The sequence below is a fragment of the Cibotium barometz genome, chromosome 17, assembly GCF_041138505.1.
Source record: "Cibotium barometz isolate CiBa-2024 chromosome 17, ASM4113850v1, whole genome shotgun sequence".
Taxonomy (NCBI): Eukaryota; Viridiplantae; Streptophyta; class Polypodiopsida; order Cyatheales; family Cibotiaceae; genus Cibotium; species Cibotium barometz.
The window spans coordinates 39,310,215-39,335,465 of NC_141062.1; the positions used below are offsets into that span (position 1 = coordinate 39,310,215).

Below are 25,251 nucleotides of genomic sequence, written 5' to 3' on the forward strand. Positions count from 1 at the left end.
CAGGCGTCTTCGGTAGGCTGATGGCCAGGTAGTGGTGGATCCCCCCAGGGTTCGGGCGATAGCCACAGATTTTTACAGGGATCTGCTCTCTGCTGAGCCAGCAAATGACAGGGTGAGAGAGGCTCGGGAGGCAGTCTAGAGCTTCACGAGACCGGTTGTGCCGGCCCATTTGCAGCACTCCCTTCTCTCCCCCTTCTCGGATACGGAACTGGAGGAGGCTCTTCAGGCACTTCCTCGGGGCAAATGCCCAGGAGAGGACGGTCTCTCAGTGGCTTTCTTCCAGAGGTACTGGGGTCTCTTGCATAGGGGTTTCAGATTGGCATTCCAGGAGATTATGGAGTCGGGAGACATGCCGGACAGCATGGCAGAGGGGCTGATTCATTTGATCCCCAAAGAGGGAGGAGACAGACTGGAGATTAGACAGTGGAGATCGATCACCTTGCTAGGCACGGCCTACAAGGTCCTAGCTAAGGCGATCAGCAGGCGGCTTCAGCCTCACCTTCCGGACATCATCCACTCCACGCAGACAGGCTTCATCCAGGATAGGAGCATCTTGGATAACATCTTCTCTTTCTGGGAGGCTACGGCTTTGGCTAGATTTCGGCAGGAGGAGCTGGCAGTGCTCCTTCTCGACTTCGAGAAGGCATATGATCGGGTGGACTGGGCCTTCTTGGAAGGCACTATGGAGAGGATGGGCTTCCCCCCTCAGTGGATCCGTGGGGTCTCTGCACTCTACACATCGGCTCATAGCCAGGTGCTGATACAGGGCGTGCGCGGAGAGAGGTTCCAGCTCTCGCGCTCGGTGCGGCAGGGGTGCCCCTTGGCGCCCTTTCTTTTTCTTTTTGTGGCGGAGGCCATGAGCACTTTTTTGACGGCACAGGATACAGGTTTGCGGGGCCTCCAGCTCCCCATCCGCACCTCGGAGGAGCTCCTAGACTCGGAGTTTGCGGATGACACTGCTGTCTATCTTCAGGGAGGGGAGTTTGCGGATGACACTACTGTCTATCTTCAGGGAGGGGAGTTTGCGGATGACACTGCTGTCTATCTTCAGGGAGGGGAGGAGAACCTCCGCCGCTTCGCCTCAGCCATGGACAGGTTTTGCAGAGCTTCGGGCGCTTTGATCAACTGGCACAAGTCATGTGGGTTGTGGGTCAGTTCTGTGCCCCCCCCCGACTTGGAGGCCAGTAGGTGGGTTTCAGTGGCTGCCCCCCGGCACTACAGTGCGCTATTTGGGATGCTATGTGGGCATTGACATATCTCCGGAGCAGCAGATAGCCCCCCTTCTTCTGAGCATTCGGAAGAAGCTTCTGTATTGGAGTACCGCTCATTTATCTCTGGCTGGCCGAGTGGTTGTGGCCAACCAGGTTCTGCTTGCTACCATGTGTTACATCACTTCTTGCTGGGCCTTCTCTCGGGCGTGCATTGGCCAGGTACAGAGGCTCATCAGGAACTTTCTTTGGTCCGGTGGCGACGGGCGGCCCGCCAGGGCCAAGGTGGCATGGGCTGTGATCACTCAGCCGAGGGAGAGAGGCGGCCTGGGCATAGTTGATCCTATTTGCCAAAGCTGAGCTTTGCTTGGCAAGTTGGTGGTTCGTGGCCTCCTACCAGGCGCTGAGCCGTGGAAGGAGTTTCTTGTTTCCAGGATTCTCAGCCGCACTCCTTCTCTTAGCGGCCCCTGACCCCCAGCATCAGGTGGATCTTTACAGAGCAGCGATCCAGAGGAGTGGGCCTTGGCTTCAAGGAGCGTTTTGCAGCTAGCCTTATGAGGGCCTGGGAGCATCTGAGGCCGTCACTCTTCCAGACTCCCCCGGGCACCGATGAGGAGCGCCTGAGGCAGCCATTGATCTGGAACCCCTTGATCCGACTTCCCAATGGTCATATGGTTGGATCGCGATCTCACGTGTCGTGGGGCCCGTTGAGCTCCGGCCCAGCCCAGTCCCTAGACGACTGGATATGTTTTCAGCGGCTGCCTATAGAGGCTCAGGAGAGGAGACTCAGCGGGATGAGGGGCAGAGAGTTGATGAGGCAGGACATTGAGGCAGCCATCCCCCGGGAGTGGCGGACTCCAGTACAGGACCCTCCACCTCCACAGTGGATGGGCGTCTTTACTCGGCATGAGATCCTTCTAGCGGTCTGCGGCTCAGCAGAGAGAGTCGCCCCACTCACTTTCGAGGTGGGAGAGGGAGGCCAGCTTCAGAGGACCCGACTAGATTTGGATGAGCTCCAGGGTTGTATCTTTCAGAGGGTGCGGGTGGTCGGCTTTCATCAGAGACAGTGGCATGTAGACCCCTCACCGGCCTCGATAGGGGAGGACTTTTCTTGGAGATTATGGGCTTGGGACAACAGGCCTCTTATTCGCCTTCAGTGGGATCCAGGTGAGTGGCTTTGGTGAGATCCCTACTCAGCCCCTACCAGCCCATGCATCCCCTTTTTTCAGTACACAGTGAGGCTGGGGCAGCGGATCCAGAGGCACAGGATAGCGGGCACCCCGGCGGCGGCCGAGCATTGGCGGCGACAGGGGCTCTCCCCTGCCTTCCTTAGGGACTTCTGGCAGCGCCTTTGGGCCAGCTTCCGGCCCCGGAAGGTGACGCTTTTTCTCTAGCTTACAGCGCATAGAGGACTGGCTGTGGGGGCTTGGCTAGCTTTTGGCAGACACCCAGCGTCCTGCCCTCGGTGCGGCCATGCACAGGAGTCGCAGCGGCACTGCTTATGGGATTGCCCACAGGCACAGCAGGTCTAGCAGCGCGCTCTCAGGATGGTTTTTGCAGGCTCGCCAGGTGAGATGATGGTGACGTGGGGTGCAGTGGCTTGGGCCACGGACAGCGGCCCGGCCCTTGGATACGAGGACGTCCCTGGCAGTGTGACCATCCAGGTCTCTGACAGGGCGATGGCGGTGGTTCCGACGCCTCTTCGGCAGTCTCCCAAGAGGGGGACGGGCACAGATGGGAGATGATCAGCAGCATGACGGCTTGGCACATATGGAGAGCCCGCTGTAGGGAGGCCATAGACCGCCAGGCGACTCCACTGGCGGAGGTCATACAGGCCCTCTGGGTGGACATCATTCACACCTTGAGAGGACACTGGGGTCAGGGTGACTCGGATCGCATGAGAGGTCGCCGCAAGGCGTTCCTCCGCACTTGGCAGCCTGGCCCTTTCCTCATCGCGAGGGGCGAGGATGTCACTTGGCACTACAGGCCTCCAGTTTGGCTCTTCTCACCTCCTGCATGTACTACTAGGTAGCCCCCCCCATAGAGCGGCCAGCCACGGGGGTGGAGCTCAGGTGTTCACTGTGTTTATTATCCCTCCTTGTGAGGTGAGCTTTGTAGCCTTATGGCGTTTTCTCATTAACTAATAGAAGGATCGTTTTTCCAAAAAAAAAAAAAAAAACCAATCCCCTTCCGAAAACTTCATATCCCTTCGGTCTTTATTGGTCTGTTGAGTGTAGGCCTCTTGAGCTTTAGCCAACCTGTCTTTAACTGACTCTAAAATCTCCTTGTAAGACTCCATCACTCTGTTCGCCTCAGGTACTGAAGACGAAGTCCTGGTTAACAACGACTGGAAAGGTCTTCCAAACACTATCTCATATGGAGTCCTGAAAATAGCTGAAGAAAAAGAATCATTCAAAACAGCTTGAACTAAAGGCAAATAAGATTCCCACTTACCTTGCTGATCGTGGACATAACACTTCAGCACATCAAAGGCCAACTAGTTGTATATCTCTGTCTGGCCGTCCGTCTGTGGGTGGAATGCACTGGAAAAATTCAACTTAGTACCAAAGTTATCAAACAATGCCCTCCAAAAATGACTGGTAAACTTGGCATCGCGGTCTGACACTATGGTCCTAGGAATCCCGCCAATCGGGTACCAATGCCGAATGAACAACTGGGCAACATCCTCGGCGGTCACATTGGCCCTGCAAGGAATAAGCATAACAAATTTGCTAAATCTATCAACAATAGTTAAGCACTGCGTATTACGCTTACTCGGACTGGGAGGTAGATTTGTGACAAAGTCCATTGAAATGTCTTGGAAAGGACCCTCAGGAATTAGCAAGGACTGTAACAACCCTATCTTCTTTCCACGAGGAGATTTTTTTACAAATATCACAGCGTTGTACATATGTAAACGCATCTCGCCTCATCTTTGGCCAATAATATTGCCTTTCCAATTTCTCCAGAGTCGAATTCATGCCCCTATGACCACCTGTAATGGCATCAGAGCTGCCCTGAACGACTTCATGACACAAAGTCGGCCTTTGTAGAAAAGCCAACCATCGCGTATCAGAAAGTGGCATGGTCCTCTGGCATCCAATGCATGTTCCCACTGTGTACCGAATTCCTCGGAATCCGCGTACGTGTGCTTCATGTCATCTAGTCGTGTACCAACAAGATCGAGTCTAGTGGTTTAAATCGTAGTCACTTGTCCCTTCCTGCTCAAAGCATCGGCCACTGGATTGGCCTTTCCTGGAAGGTACTCAATCATACCACCGAATTGTTGGAATATCTGACTCCAGCGGTGTTGTCGATCACTCCACTGTGCAGTTGGCATTGTCTAAATCCAGCATAATGCCTGATGGTCAGTGCGAACCTCAAAGTCACGGCCATACAGAAAATGTTTCCAATGTTTCAAGGCCTGTATAACTGCTAGGAGTTCACGATCATAGACTGAGTAGTTTTTCTCTGCGAGCAGTAACTTACGAGACATGTAAGCTACTGGATGACCATTCTGTTGCAATACACCTCCAATTGCGATGTTACCCTTTTTTTTTTCCCGAGAAAAGATCCTTTCATTTTTATAAAAAACGCCCGTAGGGCTACAAAAGGTCCTCTCCAGCTCACAAGAAAAACAGAGCAGAGAACAAAGCAGGGCAGCCAGGGAGACTCTCCCTAGGTGCTGAAAAGTACAAGTATCAGTACAAAGAACTGAATGGCTATATCATACAATAGGAGGGGGGAAAAGCCAAACAGGTGGCCTGTAGTGCCAGCAGGGGGACCCCACGTGAAGGGTATAGAAGGGGTCGCTGCGCCAGGTGGTGTGAAAGGCCTGGCGCCGCAAGAGCGCCTCATCCGAGTCGCCCCGAATGCGGTCGTACTGTCCCCGCAAGGTGTGGATCAACTCCTGCCAAATCCCCCGAACAGTCTCTACTGGTGGCTCCAGTCTCCCCTCAAAGGCCCTGAAACACTGGGCCTTCCAGGTGAACCAGATGGTGATGCTGCTGAGGAGCTCCCATCGTAGATCCCTCTCCTGTGTCTAGCTGGCGGACGAGAAATCCGGTGAAGGAACAAGGCGAGGCTGGCCCCTAATGAATCTGATGGCCTGGCTGTCCTGCTCCGTCTCGTAGCCCATAGCAGGCCCTTACGAAGTCGACCAAGCAGCGGCACCCCACGTATATATACCCTCTGGAGAGAGGGGGGCCAGAATACGCAGCATCCGCAGCCAAATCTGCTGCGCCTGAGGGCAGTCCCAAAGGCAATGTCTCTGTGTCTCCATAGGGTGGCCGCATCGGACGCAGGCCGCCGGAAGACCGCTGTAGACAAGCCAGGTGCCAACTGCTGAGCCCCTATGGGCGACCAGCCACCACTGGAAAGTCGAGATCCTGTGGGCCTGTCGGCTAGCCCAGAGCCGGGCCCAAAAATCCTCCAGAAACTCCTGTGAGAGTCCATGTAGCCGCCAGTGCCCCGCTGCAGCTTGAGAGACCATCCTCCTCGCCGTCAAAATATGTCGTCCCAACCGAACAGTATACTGAAAAAAGGTAATCTCTGTGGCCTCAAGGGATGCATAAGGATCATGCCACTCGTACTCACCAGGGTCCCACTGTAGCCGGGCGAAGGGGTGCGCTGCATATGCCCATATGCGCCAATCCGGGAGCACATCTGCAGGGTCTGGGTCAATATGCCACTTCCGAGAAGCGGCGGCCACTACCTGTATCCTCTGAAAGGTGCACTCTTCAACCAAAGGCGACTCCACTTCCACTCTCTGAAGTCTGCCCTCATCTTGAATCTCATAGTAGAGGCATCTGCCATCCTCAGTGCAAGCTCTGACAACAATCAGGATCTCCAACTGTGTAAAGGCTCCCATCCACCATGGGGCCACTAGCTCGATAGGCGTGAACCACTCCTCTGTGAGTGCCTCCTGAATGTCATCCCTCATAATCAACCCCCCTCTGAAGTGACTCAGCCTCTCCACCTGGATCTCCTCTGGTAGACTGCAGAAGGCCTGCCAGTCTCCAAAGCTACGTGCTGGGCCTGCCACCAAAGGTCCCCAGGCTAGACGAGGCCGAGAACCCAGCATATGACCCTACTCTGTGCGAACCGCTGGGCTCCAGATGAGCGGCTGTCTGGCCCGCTCCTCAACACAAGAAGGAGGTCGCTGAGAGAGCACTCATCTCTATGAAGATCCATCGGATCTCTGGTGCCCAAGTGCCCCCTGCTGGGGGAGCCCAAGCCTACAGCCGCTGCAAGAGAAGCTCTTTCCAAGGCTCAGCGCCTGGAAGCAGCCCCCGAACAATAAGCTTCCCCAATAAGGCTCTACTCTGATCGACTGGATCTATAATGCCCAAGCCTCCCTGAGCCAGCGGAAGTGTAATAACTGCCCATGCAACCTTTGCCCGAGCTGGCTGACCGTCCCGCCCAGACCAAAGAAAGTTCCTGATCAGCCTCTGTACTTGGCTGATGCAAGAGCTCGAGAAGATCCAGCAAGACGTAATGTACCACATGGTCGCTAACAGCACCTGATTTGCCACCACCACCCTCCCGGCCAAGGATAGTCGAGCTGTACTCCAATACAAAAGCTTCTTCCGAATGCTCAGAAGAAGCGGGGCAATCTGCTGCTCAGGTGACAAATCTAGTCCAATCTGGCATCCCAAATACCGCATTGCTGTGCCAGGAGGAATCCATCTAAAACCGGGGTCCGGGCTCCATGCCGGAGTGGGAGCGCTACTGATCCAAAAGGCCACTGTCTTGCGCCAATTGATCAATGCTCCTGAAGCTGCACTAAAAACTTGGAGCGACTGCTCTGCCCGAAGAAGATTGGCCTCCTGGCCATGCAAAAATAAGCCCGTGTCATCAGCAAACTCAGCATCGAGCAGGTCCTCCCCCCGAACTGGGAGCTGGAGTCCTCTCAAACCAACCTCCTCTGCCGTCAAATACATGCTCATAGCCTCCGCAAAGAAGAGAAAAAGAAAAGGGGCGAGGGGACACCCCTGAGACGGACTGATCTGGCCAGCTCAAAACTCGGCCCCCGTCCTCCTGCAATCAACACCTGGCTGCGAGCTGTGGAATACAGAGCCGCCACCCCTCTAATCCAACCTGGCTCAAAGCCCAGGCGAAGCATAGTGCCCTCTAAGAAACCCCAATCGACTCTATCGTATGCCTTCTCAAAATCGAGAAGCATCACGACCAAGTCCTCACCAAGAAATCTAGCTCGGGCCGTCGCCTCCCAAAAGGTGAAAATGTTGTCAAGGATACTACGCTCCTTGACGAATCCTGTCTGGGTAGCATGAATCAACTCCCCAGGAAGGGCTGGATCCTCAAACTCAAGGCCTTTGCTAAGACCTTGTAGACAGTATTGAGGATCGTAATAGGTCTCCAATGCCGAATATCATCTGATACTCCCTCCCCCTTGGGGATAAGAAAGATCAAGCCCTCTGAAAAGCTTTGTGGCATCACCCCAGTGTCCAAAACATACTGAAAGCCCCTGCGGAGGCCTGGCCCCAAAAGGTCCCAATAGCGCATAAAAAAGGCAGGCGCGTCAGCCCGTCCTCCCCTGGGCAACTATGGCGCAGCAGGACCCTTAAGGCCTCGGCAAGCTCAACCTCTGAAAGAGGCGCACCAAGGACTGTACGCATACGATCTGTGATCCTCCTCTGCACATGGGCCCACACCGTCTGTCTGCAAGCATCCCGAGCCTCAGTGGTTGGCTCCGCTGAAAGCAGGTCTCTATAGAACCCAGTGGCAATGGCTCTGATCTCCCCGGGCTCGGTAGCTACAGACCCGTCCGGCCTCCCAAGCTGACGGACTCCTGCTCGAGCATGGCGGGGTCCAGTAATCTCAAAAAACTCCCCAGTCACTCTATCCCCAAGCTGCGTCCACTGAGAGGCCTGGCGACGATAGTAAAACTCATGTCTCTGCTCCTCTGCCTCTCTAACCTCCTGGCGTGCTTGGCTCAGCTGGGACGCCACCACTCACATGCAGGCTGCTGCTCCTGAAGGCGCTGAAGCGAAGCAAGGCTACGTCTCAGCCGCTGCTCCCACTTGCGAATCTCTCCCAGCTGTGTCAAAGCTGCAGCGTGCAGAAAAGAGCTAAGCTCTATGAGTCCCTGGGCACACTGGCCTGCTGCATCCTGGTCAGAGCACTGACTATCATGCCAGATCCTCTCAATGTCCTCTGCGAGACTAGGATCTGTAAGTACCCTCTCTGGGATCCTCAACTGCAAGCTAGGCTCCCGTGTCCTCTCCTCAAGTGTCAAAATAACTGGCGCATGATCTGAAAATGAGGTGCCAGCGAGAATGCCAACGGAGCCCCCTCGCTCCCCTAACCAGTCGCCCACATAAAAGCGATCAATCCGTGATGGATTAGTCCCTCCCTGCCGGCGATCCGACCAAGAGAAACTAAGACTGTCCTGAGAGCGGGAGAAGGCCCCATGCTGCCATGCATCAGTGATCCTCAGTGACATGCAAAATCGCTCCCAAGCTGCAAGCTCCGTGCCGTGCACTGTAACATGACTGCCTCCCACCCTATCAGCCGGGTCCTCAAGCATGTTGAAGTCACCCCCGACACACCAATGTGCGGCCTCTGGCAATGCATTCGTAACCTGGGTCCAGACCTCTGCTCTGGCACTAGCATGGTTGGGCGCATAGACGTTGAGCACGCCCACTAGCTCATCATGCATCCTCAAAATGACATACTGTGCTCTACCAGGCACAATGATCCCTCGATCCACAATGGCCTGCCGCCATACATCTGCAATGACCATGCATACTCCTCCCTGTCCACCCAAAGGACCAAACCCTGCAGACCAAAAGGTGTCCCATCTACCAGGCATCACCGAACCATATCTCCGGATCCTGCTCTCACCCAATGGTGCTCCTGCATCATCAAAATATCAATGCTGCCACCAACCAGGCATCTCTGAAGCTCCTGCCTCAAGCAACCACGATAGCGTATATAATGTGCTCCGCCAAGGCCCTGTACATTCCATGAGATGATCCTCATGGATGACCTGCTGAGGTGGATGCTGTCTCAGCTGTACGGCGGGCCTTCGCAAGCGGCTTGGATGGAGAATAGTCCCCATCCGAGCGGCTGCGAATCTGCCCACCCGGTGTACTGCAAGAATCACGGATCAGGCGCCTGTGGTGGCTGTGTCCCATGGCGACTGCCTCCCGCTCAGACAGAGCAACCTCGTGTATACATACATATCCAGGGTCGCGTGCTAAGTCTGCCACTATGCGAACGACCAAATGACGAATCCCTAAGGCATCCACACTCCCGGGATCCAAGAAAAAATGAGCCAACTCCCATAGTCAGCCTATCACACCTGTCACCTCTAGATCGCTCACATGATGAGAAAACTCAACTGCCTGAGTCTTCAAAGTGCTAAGAGCGAGCTCTAGAGTCCACTCCCGGTCGCATGGGCCACATAGAGGGAACGAGAAGGCCACCGCTGAATCAAGTGCCTCCTCTCCGCGGGCCGGAGGAATCACTACATGAACTCTGATGGGTGCTGGCTCATGGGGGCCCTCTGCTCCAAAAAGCCGTGTGAAGGCGTAATCAAAAGCCTCCGAGCGCTGTCTAGTGCCGAGGCGACTCAGCCGACTACGGATAGATGATATCCGTGAAGCCCGAATCGACATGGTAAGTCTCCTCTGTGGTGCTCGAGCAAGGTCGGTGCTCAGCGCCCTCCGGACTGCAGGTGAACACCAAGGGACTGCCAGGGCCTCCCGGGGAGGTGAGGCGGGCGGGGGGGAGGAGGGGGGGGCGAGGGGGGTGGAGAGGGAGCCGCTGCCGAAACCAGAGCGGGGACGGGAGGAGGCGAAGGTGGAAGCGTGGCGGTGGGGGGAGACGGGGGTGGGGGGGGTGAAGGAGGGGGTGCTGGCATCTCCTGGTCCTCAGTCGTCTCGCAGGGGTCTCCTCTTGGAGGGGAGCAAAGCTGTTCCTCACGGGAACCCAGTGATGCTGAGACTATGGCTACTGGTGCAGCGGTCTCTGGGCGTGCTGCTATGGCTGTCTCCCTCGACGGCGCCCCTGTCCAGGCTGCCACTCCGAGGTCTCTGTGGCCTGAGGAGGTGTCCCGGAGGCTGCCTGCCGAGCCGCATCTGTGGGCGGGCCATCAGGGACCTGCTGCTGTGGTGAGGGTCGGGGTCTCCTACGAGGGCAGGCCTTGGCCAGATGACCGACCTGCCTGCAAATGAAGCACTGGTTCGGGAGCCCCGAGAACTCCACTCTATGATCAATCCATCCCCCCCCCCTATCATAGGTAGCTGAATGACCTTCGGAAGGGAGGAGATGTCAGACACCAAAACTCTGACCGAAGGTAGCCCAGCTGCTCTGGCCACCACTGAAGCTGCTGTGGGGCTAGTCTCTAGTACCGAACCCACCAATGCTCCTGCTGCTTATCTTCGAGCTCCCGGCTAATAATTGCTCCAACTGAAGCATCGAGGTTTGAAGAACTAGGGATAGCTTCTGGGGTATGTGTGTGGGAGCTGAGCTCACCACGGATGCTGTGGAGGTAGCGGCGGCGGGTTTTGGAGGCTTCTTAGGACAATCCCGAGAAGTATGTCCTCTTGTATGACAAAAGAAACATCTACCCTCCTTCTTGTACTGAGAAAGCTCCTCAGCACTCAACATGCCACCTGTCTTGCCTGCCTCCACTTTCTGGTCTGGAGTAAGCTTAGACGCATTGTTCGAGTTCTTGGAGCCAGAGGCTCCCGGGCTCTGTCCTGGGGAAGATCCCATCTGGTTCTGGCCTTTGCCCCCCGAGGCGGTAGCCCTGGGAGAAGCCGGCTGGGAAGTCTTGGGCTTGCCACCATTATGTTTCATTTCTGCACTCTGCGCAAGCGAGAGTGTGTCTTCAAAGGTGGCTGGCCTAAACATACCCACCTCCCATTGGATTTGCGTGTCAAGGCCATACAAAAACTGCCCTTTCTTGTCCGAATCAGATAAGCCTAATTGCAAACATAAAGTCGAAATTCTATTGGCAAACTGAAGGACTGGTTGCGCGTTCTGACGCGCTCCCCTGAACTTGTCTTCGAGTCGCTCAAGGTAGTGGGGCGGTAGAAACCGCTGCTTAAGGTCGCGGACAAACTCGTCCCACACATAAGCTGCCATACCTAATCTGGTGTGGGCATGAGCCCACTGAGTCCACCAAGGAATGGCCTCACCTTCCAAGTACCAACTGGCTAAGATCACTCTGACATTATCTGTTTTTCTAACTGCGGCAAAGTAAGCTTCAAACTGATGTAACCATGAATAGAGAGTTGTGGGATTGAGTTTACCATTATACTTACTGAAGTTCATTTTCTCGGGAAAATGATTCGAGGGCGCCGCCGGTGTCAATCTGGCGTCCAAAGCTGCTAGGTAACGCTCGTGCTCCACGCATCGCATGGCTTCATCTTCACGTTGTCGGCGGACCTCCAATGCACGCATCTGCAACTCGAGCAAAGAGCTCACCTACGGCTGTGACCCCGCGAAAGGGTCCCTGTGTCGAGGATCTGGAATCTGGGATACGGAAGGAGATGGAGGAGGAGATGGAAAACAAGACGCTGGAGAATGGGTACGCTCTTCCAGAGCCAAGATCTGCACCTTCTGCTCGTCCAACTTGGTTGTCTGGTCTGTGATTGCTCGCATCATCTTTTGGAACATATCTGTAACACTCAAGCCTGGTGCCCTAGCTGGGCTGTCTGGTGCACTCTGGTCCCATGGTTCTTGGTCTCTCTCGTTGTCGAAGCTCGCCATAGCAGGACAATGCACTTCCTTTCCGGAACGCAATCTGACCATCCACTATCTGTGTGGTAGACGTCCGAAGGCTTCGGGAGGCTGAAAACCAACCGTCCTTTGAGGGACAGGAGTCATTCCGAAAAGGCTAATCCTCCCGTCTAAAAACCAACCACACGAGCGAGAAAAAATTCTGGTTTCTTTACTGAATCTTTGCACTTGAAGCAGGCTTTGATACCACTGTAACAAGCGGAAGCTTCAAAGAAGATCGGTAACTTCAATGCTCAAAAATCAGCACTCTTTTCGCTACGGAATTAACGCACAAACAGAATGAAGATATGCAGAAAATAGAGAGAGAGAGAGAGATGAAATGAAATGATATATTAACGTCTTCAAAAGGCCAAAATGACCTATGAGACCAAAAAGGTTACAACAATTGGTGGATCTGATACAATGTCTGTGTAAGAAAATCTAAAATAGAGAGAGAGAGAGAGAGAGAGAGAGAGAGAGAGAGAGAGAGAGAGAGAGAGAGATGGAGAGGACACAGTATTGGGTCCCAAATACCCTCTGTAGGGCCCCCACCAAGGATGGTGTATTTCCTTTTTTAGAATGATGTAAATTTGAAAAGAAAATACAGAAATCTTGACCTTTCTTGGCTGAGAAAAACTCTACCCTTGACCTGCAATCCTCCACCCCTTTGCTTAGCAACTTCTCAACTTGTCTAGCCCTTGTATGCTTGAGCTCTTGGTGAAAAATAAGATGAACTAATGGGATTGTGGGCTCACCTATTTATACTTCTTCTAATGAGCAGTCGGCCAGTTCTAAAGCAAGCGGCCAGCATTAATTCTGTCCCATGACTGGATAATAGCATAGGAAAATCCCATAAAATGCTACGCATTATTCCCTATATGGTTGGGCATCATGCGCCTGATTCAGGATGGGCTGGGCACTGTTTTTGCAAGTACCCTGAGGCTGGGCAGCCTGTATGGACTGCCCCATACCTGGCCTACAGCCCAATAGTTGCTTCATGGACGGTCGGCTGCCCTTGGCATGCCCTGGGGCTGTCCTACAGCCCCTCCATGGCTGGTGGGTTCAGCCAGGGCCTTCCTGGCCCTCATGGGGGTGGTTTCACACCCTCCCCATGCCCACACTAAGACTTGGGGTAGCCCTATGGGCTGGCCCTTTGTTCTAAAAGCAAACCCTAACTAACTTCTCAGTGATCTCGCATCCGGTACCATACTAGATACACAGAATCACTGACATCATTCCAGAGGGAGACTCACAGCATGGACTGGCACTGTTTCATGTGTAGGACAGTGCACACCTGACCTTGGACTCCTGTGCAGGACAATGCACAACTGACCTCGAACGACTAAGATGGATCCCTGGCTGACTCGTCCTGGACTGGGCTCACATGGGACCAGTTCACCATCCCAAGTCCTGCACCTTCTGTACAGATATGTCTAGGTGGCATCCAAGTGCGGGATGCACCTGACAGGGCCAACTTTTTGTCTATGTTCCACTTTCAAATTGTACATGTGGAAGGCAAAAAGAATGTTGTGGCAAATGCTTTGTCACGCAAGCCAGAGGTCTTAGCAGTTTCACTTGCTTATCATCATGAGCTTGATGAGATGAAAGAGCAGTATGCCCAGGATGAGGATTTTGGCAGGGTCTATGATTAGATGTTTCGGCATGATCGTTATACTCTCAGGAATGGCTTCTTGTTGATTCATGGTAGATTGTGTGTTACCAGGCAGTTACGACTCAAGGTTATGATTGAAAGTCATGCTCCACCGTATGCAGTTCATAGAGGCATTGACGCCACGGTAAAGGCAGTTGAGGCTTTCTTTTATTGGCCGACCTTGAGAAGAGATGTTGATGCTTTTGTTAGGCAATGCATCGTATGTCAGAAGGTGAAGTTTGATTGTCAGAAGGTGAAGTTTGACTGTCAGAAGACACTAGGGTTACTTCAGCCTTTACCTATTCCAGATAGACCATGGGAGAGCATAGCCATGGATTTTATATTTGATCTTCCGAGGACAAAAACGGGGAATGATGGCATTTGGACTATCATATGCAGGTTCAGTAAGCAGGCTCATTTCATTCCCGTGCGTAAGAAGATCAAAGTTGATCACATGGTGAAGTTGTTCATGGCGAACATCTTCAAGTATCATGGCATGCCTTCGTCTATCATTAGTGACCGTGATCCACGGATGACGAGTTTATTTTGGAGAGGATTGTTTGACAACATGGGTACAACTCTCAAGTTTTCATCATCGTTTCATCCACAGACAGATGGACAGTCGTCGGAAGAGGCTATTCTGCAGGACAGCAGGCACATAGAGCTGGGCATGCTCTCTCTCTTTCCCTTACCAACAGGCGGGCTGGATTGCAGGCTTTTCCCACGCTTCTCTCTCTCTCTGGAAGAAAGTGGACAGCAGGAGGATCAAGTGGAAGGCGGCGGACTGCTACTGTGTAGAGACAGCCGGCTACTGTTTATTTTCTCTTCTCCTTGTCTCTCTTTTCACTGGCTCGTGACTGTCTTAGAGTTGTTTCTCTGGCCCTTTGTGAGAGGAAGGGTTTGGCAATTTGAAGGGTGGAAACAGGGCAAGTTTTTGGACTGTTTTGGAAGGGTTCATGGATTGTGCAAATCCGGTCCCTAAAGCCCGTAGACAAGATCCGGTGTGGTGAGTGTCTGTTGATGCTTTCTTGTGTATATGCACACCCGTTTGCACTAGATCCAACAAAACTACTCCAGAATCCGACGAAGAATAGTACAAATCCGGTGTGGTGAGTGTCTGTTGATGCTTTCTTGTGTATATGCACACCCGTCTGCACTAGATCCGACAAAACTACTCCAGAATCCAACGAAGAATAGTGCAAATCCGGTCCCTGAAGATGTATGCAAAAAATCGAAAACCGCACGAACGGCCCCCAAAATGCACCCGGAACGAAAATGTGACCAAAAAACTTACAGTACAAAGTACTACATGCTTCACGGTCCTCTTTCTTCTCCCAGAAGGGCTCCTTGATCCGATTCAAGAAGACAAGTGACTTGGGGTGAAGGGTAGGCAGCAGCACACGGGCGAGAAGAGGGAAAAAGTGCCTCGGTTGGTCCTAGTGTATTCACACACATCACTGCCAAATATGGCTTCACTTAGCAATGGAGAGAGAATGAGCAATTGAAAATAAAAATAAAATTATCTTATCTCATTTATGGATTAAGCAAAACAAGTCACTAATCCCTTCCACGGCTCACTAATTAAATTGGTGATTACAGTTGTTTTTAAGGCAATAAAACTACTTAGCCCCATAAGCTTTTGTCTAACATGAGTCCCCAAATTATTTAAACTCCTAACAGTCAGCCCTAGATGAGATTAGAGCCTAAATGATTTGTTGATTAGTGATTAGGAGCAATCAGGAAAACAGAGAATTAATAGGCCTTAACAATGCAATTAGCACAAGGAGATGGACTTACTTGGTGGTTAAGGACTGGAGGAAGAGTCCTGAACTGATGGAGAGGCCTCAGCTGATTACAGTCCCCTTCTCCCACTTCTAGATGGCAGCAGGAAGAAGCTTAAAACCTTCTTGATCTTGCTCTAATCACACTAGTATGTTCATCCAAGCTCATACAGCCCCTTATATCGAGTTTAAAGCCTTATCTGCTAGTTTAGAAACCTTCCTTCTTGATAGAGATGGAAATGGGAAGCATTCCATGGCAGTAAGGATGTTATTACCATTTTTTGGCAATGATATTAAGTATAATATTTTTTTTATTGCTCTTATTTTAAAATTTAGACCTATTCAGATTTGGCCATGCTCGGGAGATCGGATTGCGATTCCCTTGCTTCCATCACTCTTGAAAGGCTCGGTCAAGGTGGTCACATGACCTCATTCCAATCCTGAACGGCCAATTTTGACCAAGCCAGGTCAATTTACGTAAACCGCTTTTTACGCTATGATTAAAAATTTTGGCCCGTACGAAGTCCGATTTAGATTCCGAGCATATCCACATGTTTGTTAGACTTGATAGAATTTTTCAAATAAATATTTTCATAAAATCAAACTCTCTCTAGACTTATTTTCTCTCTTCCTAGTGCTCTCCTCCCCAAGCTAGCCACTCTCTTGGGGGGGGAACAACCATACTACCATACCGGTGATCTATAATGCCAGGTGGGCTCACCACCACTGTCAGTGAGAAATGGGCTGTGACACCAAGTCCGCAGGAAGGCCTCACGCGGGCGCTTCTGCATCGGATCAAAGCCACGCTGAAGCTTCCCCCCAGTTTCAATGGAGGGTGCGAATGATATCGAGCCATATGCTCCGGATGGACTTTGCTGGTGGGGTGTCGATGCCCTTGATGGGCTTGCTATAGCAAACTCGACAAATACACATCACTACTGCTAGAAATCTACAATCTCTAGCAAGAGCCTGAAGTCCCGTGAACTGAAGAGGGAACCAGAACTGGAGCTGTCGAGATTCGATGATGAGAAGCGTGCAATGCCCCCACCATCCTCATCATATACCATGGCAGTCTCAGCCTCGGTTGCAAGCAACTATGCCACAAGTAACCATGCGGAGGGAGCTTGGTCCAGACTCCATAGTGAAGATGAGGAGAATCATCTACCAAACTTGCTAAGCCTTCGGGAAATCCCAAAGGCAATGACGTTGGGACTCCTGTAGATGGCCACACCTTGAACACACCACCCCTTGAACAAACTACTGATCTACCTCCGATGGCCAACCAAGTGCCAACCGCTAGGTTGTGGTGGGCTATCTGCCACAGAAAGACTATAATCTTCCGCGGCTGAAAACTGTTCCACAACCTCTTCCAGAAATCTGAAAGAAACTAAGGGAGGCCCGAGGACTGCAAGTGCCTTGTTGCTTTTGGAGTTCCCTCAATCTCAGGCATTTGAATCCTACGGCCAGCCGTGCTATGTAAGAAAATAAGGGGGTGCCGGGAGCCTCCTCTCTAGCAAAGAGATCATGCCATGTTCACTCTCCTGGGTCCCACTGAAGATCTAAGGGGGGACATACTCCTGGATCCTATGATCCCAGACAACAGATCAAGAGTGAGATAGTGAGTTTGACGATTTGGCCTAATGTAGCCGGCCTTACATTTGGATTTGTATATATGGTTTTGTTGTGATGACTTGCATGTATATGTGATGATTTTTGTAAATGTAAATTTTCATGAGGCGTGTGTGCGTACTCTTGCTTTTGTTGGTGGGGTGCATGAGTGAAAGCATAAGTGACGGGTGGGTGCGTATATGACGCCGGATCCACAGCTTGAGTGGTGCGGTGGTCGTCTAGACCCATGGTGATCGGACGGGGCTAGGCTCGACCTATGGATTTGGGCATGAGTGTGTGCGTGAAAAGAAAAAGGGGAAAAACATTGTACAAACTTCACTTAAGGATCTAAATAGGAAGGGGTAATCCCAAGACCGTAGAGAATCGAACATTTAACAAAGAATGATGATCAAGGAATTTCAGCCCTTAAATCCCAGCTAAGGGGAAGTTAGATTAATCGGGAGGAATCACCTACATTTCTCGGCAGGTGAATTTTCTCAATTGAGCCTCGGGGAGCAGTTGGGATAGCCAATCGTCGAGGCCAATGTAGGGGAGGCTCCGAATGAGTACGCTCTACCCCCGTAGAGTAGTTGGAATTGTGGGGTAGGGGTCTCACAGTTGGTATCAGAGCCGTAATCCAATGGGTTTTGTCTCTTTCCAGATGGTGGAACAACCCTCCATGACCCAACCCTATCTGTCCAGAGTTCCAGGACTCTGGACAGAAGACAATATGCTAGCTTTTGTCTTTGAGCATCTCGCGCGCCAGGGATCAAAGCCCGTGCAGAGATGAGCTCTCATCAAGCTCAGCAAAGGAGACCACTTGGCCTGCAGCACCAGGTTGAGACCGATTCCTTCTCTATTACAAAGTTGTTCAGAACCATTTTTGATGTCCTGAGGGGCTAGATTATGCCAGTCATACTGTTACACCACGACTAATCCAAAAAAAGAAATTGCAGATACATGAATTATTATTGTATTAGTTGACAGCATGGCTATTGTAGTGAGCTTTGAAATGCTTTTTTGACTTGCTGTACCAGATACATTTCATTTGTTGGTCCCAACCTCTTTGAAGAAGCCCATACTACAGTGAGATTTCAGAACCTGAACCCTGTCTGGAACCCTCTGAAGGTGATACTGTTTTTTCTGTTAATTGGCAACAAATCTTGAGTTGATATGGTGCCGTTGAAAATTCCCCGTGCAAGCGCACACACTCACACATGCACACACAGTATTCAATAGACACTGGGAGTTCATAAGACAAGGGTAATTTGCAGGACCTTCCAACGATAGTACTGAATACCTTCGCAATACAGCGCTTGGAAAAGGAGTATCTCATGGTTCGTGTCATAGAATATGACCGTACATCAACAGATGACACACTCGGTGAGTTCAAAATTATGCTGTGTAATATTCTCAACCGTGTGCAATACCAAGGCAACATAATGTATGCGTGCACGCCTAGGCATGGGTGTGCAATACCAAGGCAACATAATGTATGCGTGCACGCCTAGGCATGGGTGTGCACACTGTGATTCTGTGGCGAATTGTTGTGTTATGCATTTAAAACCACACACATTTGCAACAGCTAGCATACTATTTTTATGTTATAAAGTGATGTTAAATGTTCTATGGCGTTGGTAGGATATGGGGTGATTCCATTAGCAGGTGCAGTGACTGCATTCAAGAGCAAGGGGACAGCTGATTTTAATGTGGAGCTTTCACATCACGGGTGTCCAGCTGGAACCTTGGAAGGGACAATCAAGCTGACATGGGAAAGGAATGTAACAAAGAGGAGCTTCACAAATAGGACTCTGACTACGCGACAGCAATTGAAGAGGAGAATATTATCAAACCATTTGTTCTAGATGAGAAAAGTGAGCGGATTTCCATCATCAGAATACCTCCTAGGATCTACATGATATGTTTGGAAGGAACCAGGCAAGTGCATAAATGTGAAACATGAAAAATGAGTACAAAGGCTGAAATATTTCCTAAGGTCCTGGAATGACTCTCATTGGTCTCTCCCCTCTCCAATATCCACTGCAGTTGGAGAAGTGAATTGTTTCCTGCTTCAAACCAGATTGTAAGAGGGTTGGGGTGCTGATTGGACAAGGGTTGAGTTTGTGTAGACTAAGAAGTACAAGGTTGTGTAGATTAAAGAGAACGGAGGGTTGGCTTACTGAAGCTTTTGTAAAAAAATCATTCTTTGAGTTCTAACAGCTTAACAAACATTGATTATAATGCTCCTGAATGATAACCTCAGCAATATCAAAATCTCTCTCTCTCTCTCTCTCTCTCTCTCTCTCTCTCTCTCGTTTGCTGTTCTCCCGTATGATCCACAGCAAACCATCAGTCCCACACCAAATTATCCAGGCAGAGTTTGCTGCAGCCCCGATGGTAGTGGATGCACTCATCCAGACAGTCACATACCTCCATTGCATCAGTCACATGGATCCCCACAGGTACCCGAGACTTGCCCTGGAGTCCTCAAGACAGCTAGCACTTGAGGGCCACTCTGGAATATGGTATGCACTAGTTTCCACTTGGTTATCAGTATATGGACTCCGCATGGACCGCCTACCCCCCTTCAGTACAGTTTGCACTCCCCTTTTCTCCGGCTCTCTCACGAGGATACCAACCGGGTTATCCGGTTAGATCTTCTCAGCCTCTACACCCATCCATTGCACATGGATCACACCTTCGGAGCTCCCCACGAAGATGCACTTCTACAAAGATCAGTTCCTCACACTCATTGAGGATGGATTCATCCTGCAGACGGACTTGAGTGTTCACATGTCCCATGCCATGCAGATTGCGATTGGCCAGATATGAGTTTCATCCCATCGCCTAAGAGTGGAGACAAGTAGAGTTGAGCACATCTTCAAAGCTGGGAAGCTCATACGGAGACCCAGAGAGGAGAGGATCTGCCGTTTATGCCACACAGAGGTTGAGACAGAGGAGCATTACATATGCTGCTACCTAGTATACTATGAGATCTGCGGGAGGTTTCACTGTCTATTTCGTGAGGGATTTGGTCCACTCTCCAGGATCATTGACTTCCAAGACCAGCGTTGCCTAGGCCTCTTCCTGCTTGAGCTCCGCAAACACAAGGACACCTTCTTGAGAGAGCTTCAGCCCCAACCACCTTCCCCCTCCCTCGCCAGCCAACCATCACCAGTTTCTTCCGGACCCAAGAGGTGGAGGACACCGATATAGTGGATCTTGTGGACCCTCCACAAGTTGCTCGGGACCTACCTCGCTTGAGAGGAGTTACCTCGGACCGAGCCTCCGCACTCCAGTGTGCCCGACCCCCCCAGCACCCCCCCCCCTCCCCCCGGTCGGCCACGATCACCTCATCAGCTCCAGATCCAAGACATGCTCCACCGCCATCGAGCTACCTTTCCACGTGACATAGTTGATGTTGCTCTCATGTTTCTATGTTCTTAGTATTTCCATGATGAGTTTCCATGGACAGTTTTGTATCACCCAACTGAGAGAGCTATGTTTATGTTTTCTTTCTGTTTTATTTTCCATTCCATGATGAGATATGCCATGGACATTATTGTATCACTTTGGTCTCATAGGCCCATTGGATCTTTAGTAGACGCTTAATATCTCTCTCTCTCTCTCTCTCTCTCTCTCTCTCTCTCTCTCTCTCTCTCTCTCTCTCTCTCTCTTCGCTTCGCTGTTCGCTGTTCGCTGTTCGCCGCCTTCTGTTCGCTTCGTTGTTCGCCACCTTCTGTTCGCGCCCCTGCTCGCTTTGCTATTGTTCGCCACCTTTTGTTCACCGCCCGCAACTCTCCCGCCTTCGCTTCACTACTGTCCGCCTTCTGTTCGCGCCCCTGCTCGCCGCCCTCTCTCCCGCCTGGACTGGCTCGCTATGCTGGCCCGTCTGCAAGCCCCTCCGCCTCCCTTTTCCCAGCAACCCTTGCTCAGGCCTCCAAGGCAGCAACGTAAGTGTTAGAGTTCTATCTCTCCAAGGTACATCGACATGGCCAAGGGTGCAAGCAAAGAGGAGATAGTTAAAATGGAGGATAAGTTGAACATCTCCATCAAAGAAAACAAGAAGACGGCGGACTCTGCCATCAACAACATCATCAACCGACTTTCCAAAGTCGAGAAAGAGATCAAAGCTTTACAAAAAGAGAAGGAAGCTTGGAAAAGGGAGAAGGAGACTTGGGAGAAGGAGAGGGAGAAAGAGAAGGAAGGAGGGAAGAAGGAGAAAGAAGCATGGAAAGAGGAGAAAGAGGGATGGAAGAAGGAACGGGACACTATGAAGGAGGAAATCGACATCTTCAAAGCGGAGGTGATCTCTCTACGGGACCGACCACCACGGGAGGAGGGGGAGATTGTGGAAGTTGACAAAGAGGCCATCAAAGAGGAACTCACCAAGGCAATCACCAAGAGCCTAGAAGGTAAGATGGAGGAACAAGGGAGGGTTGGGTAGAAGTGGTGAAGAGGAACATCAAAAAGGAAGTGAAAGAGGATGCCCAAAAAGAAGGGCTCCAAATTGTCAACACCACCATTGAGGAGGAGAGCGGATGCGACATGCTCGTAGACTCAATGTGAGAGTCACGGGGATTCCCGAGGTAGCCGACTCTACCCCTGAGGGGGATGTGTTATATGTACATTATGTGTGCTATGTTGTATACACATTATGTGTGCATATACTAGGAGGCTAACCCACATTAGGCTTGTGAGCATGGGAGCATGGGAACAAGCTCTAGTGGAGCATGGGTTAGGACTAACCTTAAGGTTTAAGGTTAGGGTCAGGCATCCAAGGGTCACACATGAGGAATGGAAAGTCAAGAGTCACTTGAGGGCCCTCCTATATAATAGGGGCATGGGGCACACTCAAGGGGGCTGGGAAGCTTTGGGGCTTGGAGCTTTGGGAGCTTGAGGCTTATGCTATGGTCTCTTGTGTAGAGATCCATATCTACTCTTCTACCATTTCACACTATAGCTACATGCTATTGGATTGGAGTTATACCTCTTGATGGTATGGGACATCAAGGTAGAGGTATGATGTATTTCATTCATTATTCATGTGTGCATCCCTTGGGCTCGGGGGTGGTTGGGTGGTTGAGTTTATGCCTGATTTATGCATGTTTATGCATAACAATTATCTAGAGAGATCTTAGGGTTTTAACAGTGGTATCAGAGCAATCTCTATTTAATTGTTGATTTTTTTTAGTAAATTTTAATATTTACTAATAAAATGTTATCTTTTGTTGATTTGTGTTGATGAAATGCACATGGATCATCGTTATGGTGATTGGAACGTGTGGTACTTCAATTCAATGGACGAATCGACGTTGCGGGGGAATACCGTGAGTTAATGCTATTTTTCCCTATTTTTTATGGTTAAAATCGAGCATTAATGGATTTTTTTTCAAAAATACCATAAAGTTTATGGTGGATATTTTTGAGAGGATGGATTCCCTGAATTTCTAGAATTTTTAGAAATTTTTTCCTAATTTTTTAGGAATTTTTTGAGCATTTTTATGATTAAAAATGTATTTTTATACATTTTTTGCGGGTTTTTTCCGCGGGAATGCAATCAAATTTCTGTCAATTTCTACTGAAATTCAGTAGGGGACAGCATGTTGATGCATGAGATGCTCTCCCGTGTGCGTGGGACTCTCTCCGTCTCTCAAATCTGATATTTCCTTCATTTTTCCATGAAATTTCTCTTAAAAAGGAAATTTTTAAATTAAACATTAATCATAATTAATGTTAATTATGATTAGGAGTTTAATTAAAAATCTTAATCAAAGATTAAGATAACCTCTCTGATTAACAGATTAACAGAGAGAGAGATGGGAGTAGAAAGTTGGAAAGGGAGAGGAGAGGGTGGAGAGGGTGGAGAGAAGAGAGAAATCCATCTCTCTGTCTTACGCGCAGTCGACGGGAGGGGGGGGGGCTGCGCAGCAGCCGCCGGCGGAAAAACGCCCCCCCCCCCTAAAAAAATCAAAACCAAGTTATAAGCTAAAAAGCTTATTTTTTCATTTTTTTTTAAAAAATGAGTTTTTTATTTAAAAAAAAAGCTTTTGAATATATTTCAGAAAAAAGCTTGGAAAAAGCCTGAAAATTACAGAAAAATTTGGGATTTGAGGAAAAAAATCCATGAAAATTCCTGGAAATTTTTTATTGAAAAATTTTGGCTTTTCATCTTCCGGAAAACCTTTGGCTTTCCGTTTTCCCGAAACCTTTTGGCTTTCCGAATTCCGGAAAAACTTTTGACCTTCCGTATTCCGGAAACCTTTGACCTTTCACATTCCGATTTTTTTTGTCTTTTCATTTTCCCAAAACTTTTGGCTTTCCGTATTCCGGGAAAACCGTTGGAATTCCGAAATTTTTTGACCGTTCGTATTCTAAATGCGTTCGGGGTTGACTAAAAATTTCAAAAAATTCATGAAAATTAGTGGAAAATTAGACAAAGGTTATTTTAAATTTTGGAAAATGTGGGGTTGGTGTTTGGCATGTGGTGTGTCCATTCGGGCGCCCGTGACCATTCAAATTCCTTTAAAAATATATTTTTTGACCCAGAAAATTAGAAAAATCCATTAAAATTGAAAATTTTCATTGGATTTGAGAATTGTCGGGCGAAATTGGAAATTTCGTGAACGATGGGATTCTCAGGGAAAATTAGGAAATTTCTAGAAATTATTTTTAGAAATCCTAAAAATTGGTATTTTTAAAATATCAATGGTATTTTGGCAAATTAAATTGCTAAAAATTTTTTGGAAAAATATAGGTTTGGAATGCCATGAGATAGGTTTGGTGGAATTCAAAATTATTATATTTTGAGGCCCTATAAATTTGGGAAAATTAGAAAAAAATCATGATAATTTTTTTTTCTCGAGAATTTAATATTTTCGAGGGTTATTTAATGTTGAAGTACGTTTTCTCGTGCTGACATTAGATAGATGCGTGTTATTCGCATATTATTAATACGATTATACCTCGTATTAATGGATATTTATGTTTGGATTAATTCTAAACGATGTATTCATGATTTTTGACCATTGTTTAGCCATTCTTTTTGGACATGTTCCTTAATTTGGCTATAATTTTCGTTCAAAGTGTGTTTCACCTTTGACACTTTTCCATGATAATTTATTTTGCACTTATTAAAGTGTGGATTGTGCTTAATTTATTAAGCCTAAGACAAAGTCTATCATGGGTTAGTTGATCGATTTATTTTGGTGGATTTTTATTGGATGGTTTCCAAGTTTTATGGACTCATCAGGTTCTGCCTAGATCACTTGTATCTAGGGGTTTTTTATTGAGTGCTACACACATGTGTTTCACTTTCTTACTTTGGAGTTTTATTTGAACAACACAATGTTCATATACTCCGGATTGATGAGTTGGCCACCAATTTTAATGCTTCTTTTGGCATGATTAATGTCCATTAGATGGTATGCATTGATTCTTATGATCAACTATGCTATTTATGGATTGAAGGAGCTTCTATGCTTTTATCCATGGTTTTATAAGGATCTTTTGATCTTTTGAATATTTACATGTGCTTTGAAGGTAGCATTTGCCTTCGTTTTTTGCACGTAATTTTGGAGTATATTTCTTGTACTCTTGTACATATTCCAACTCGGATACCTAGTTACTTATATATCTAGGTGAGTTATTTTTCTACCCTAACTTTATTGTGTTTTGGGTAGTTATCATTAGAAAGGCGCCAATAATTCAATTTCTTTTCTAAATGATGTACTCAGAAGGATTTATTCCTTGATGTAGTCTCAAGTATATAGAGACAGGTTTAGTATATGAAAGTCTGGATAAGGCCATCTTATTCCTTTTACACAGGATTTTATTTATATTTTCCTAGACGGCATACTAAGGAGTTTCAAATTGTTAAGATATGTATGAGTGGTATCATGGTGGTATGGGACGCTAGGGATCCCTCACATATATTATCTTATGGGATAATTTGGGCTCAAGATTGTTGCTTTGCTTACATCACTTAGCATGTTGAACTCAACATTCAAAGACAATCTTATTTTCTAAATTCACTAGAAGTTATAGTGTGGGCATTCTTTAGATAAACTTCTTTTATCTATAACCTGCATGTTTTGATGAGGGTAATCTCGTCGGCATTTTCACTTGTTGAAATCTCTTTCTTTAGAGTTCAAACAAGTTTATCTTGTTGTGTTCGGATAAGGAAATTTGGATTCTTCCTTTGTTGGCATTTCTTTCTTTAGTTCCGTACTTTAGGTGATTTACACAATCA

At 49.1% G+C, this 25,251-nt stretch overlaps 1 protein-coding gene across 5 annotated transcripts in view; it reads left to right on the forward strand.

The window, feature by feature from the left end:
* Positions 1–19,274, forward strand: part of LOC147629987 (uncharacterized) — a 47,423-nt gene extending 28,149 nt beyond the window's left edge. For all 5 annotated transcript variants that reach the window (XM_086811543.1, XM_086811541.1, XM_086811540.1 and 2 more), the window contains 3 exons: positions 18,038–18,128; positions 18,275–18,383; positions 18,642–19,274. In XM_086811543.1, coding sequence (XP_086667669.1) covers positions 18,038–18,128; positions 18,275–18,383; positions 18,642–18,865 — 424 coding nt within the window. In that variant the 3' untranslated portion in view covers positions 18,866–19,274. The remainder of the gene's footprint in view (positions 1–18,037; positions 18,129–18,274; positions 18,384–18,641) is intronic.
* The last annotated feature ends 5,977 nt before the right edge of the window (positions 19,275–25,251 follow it).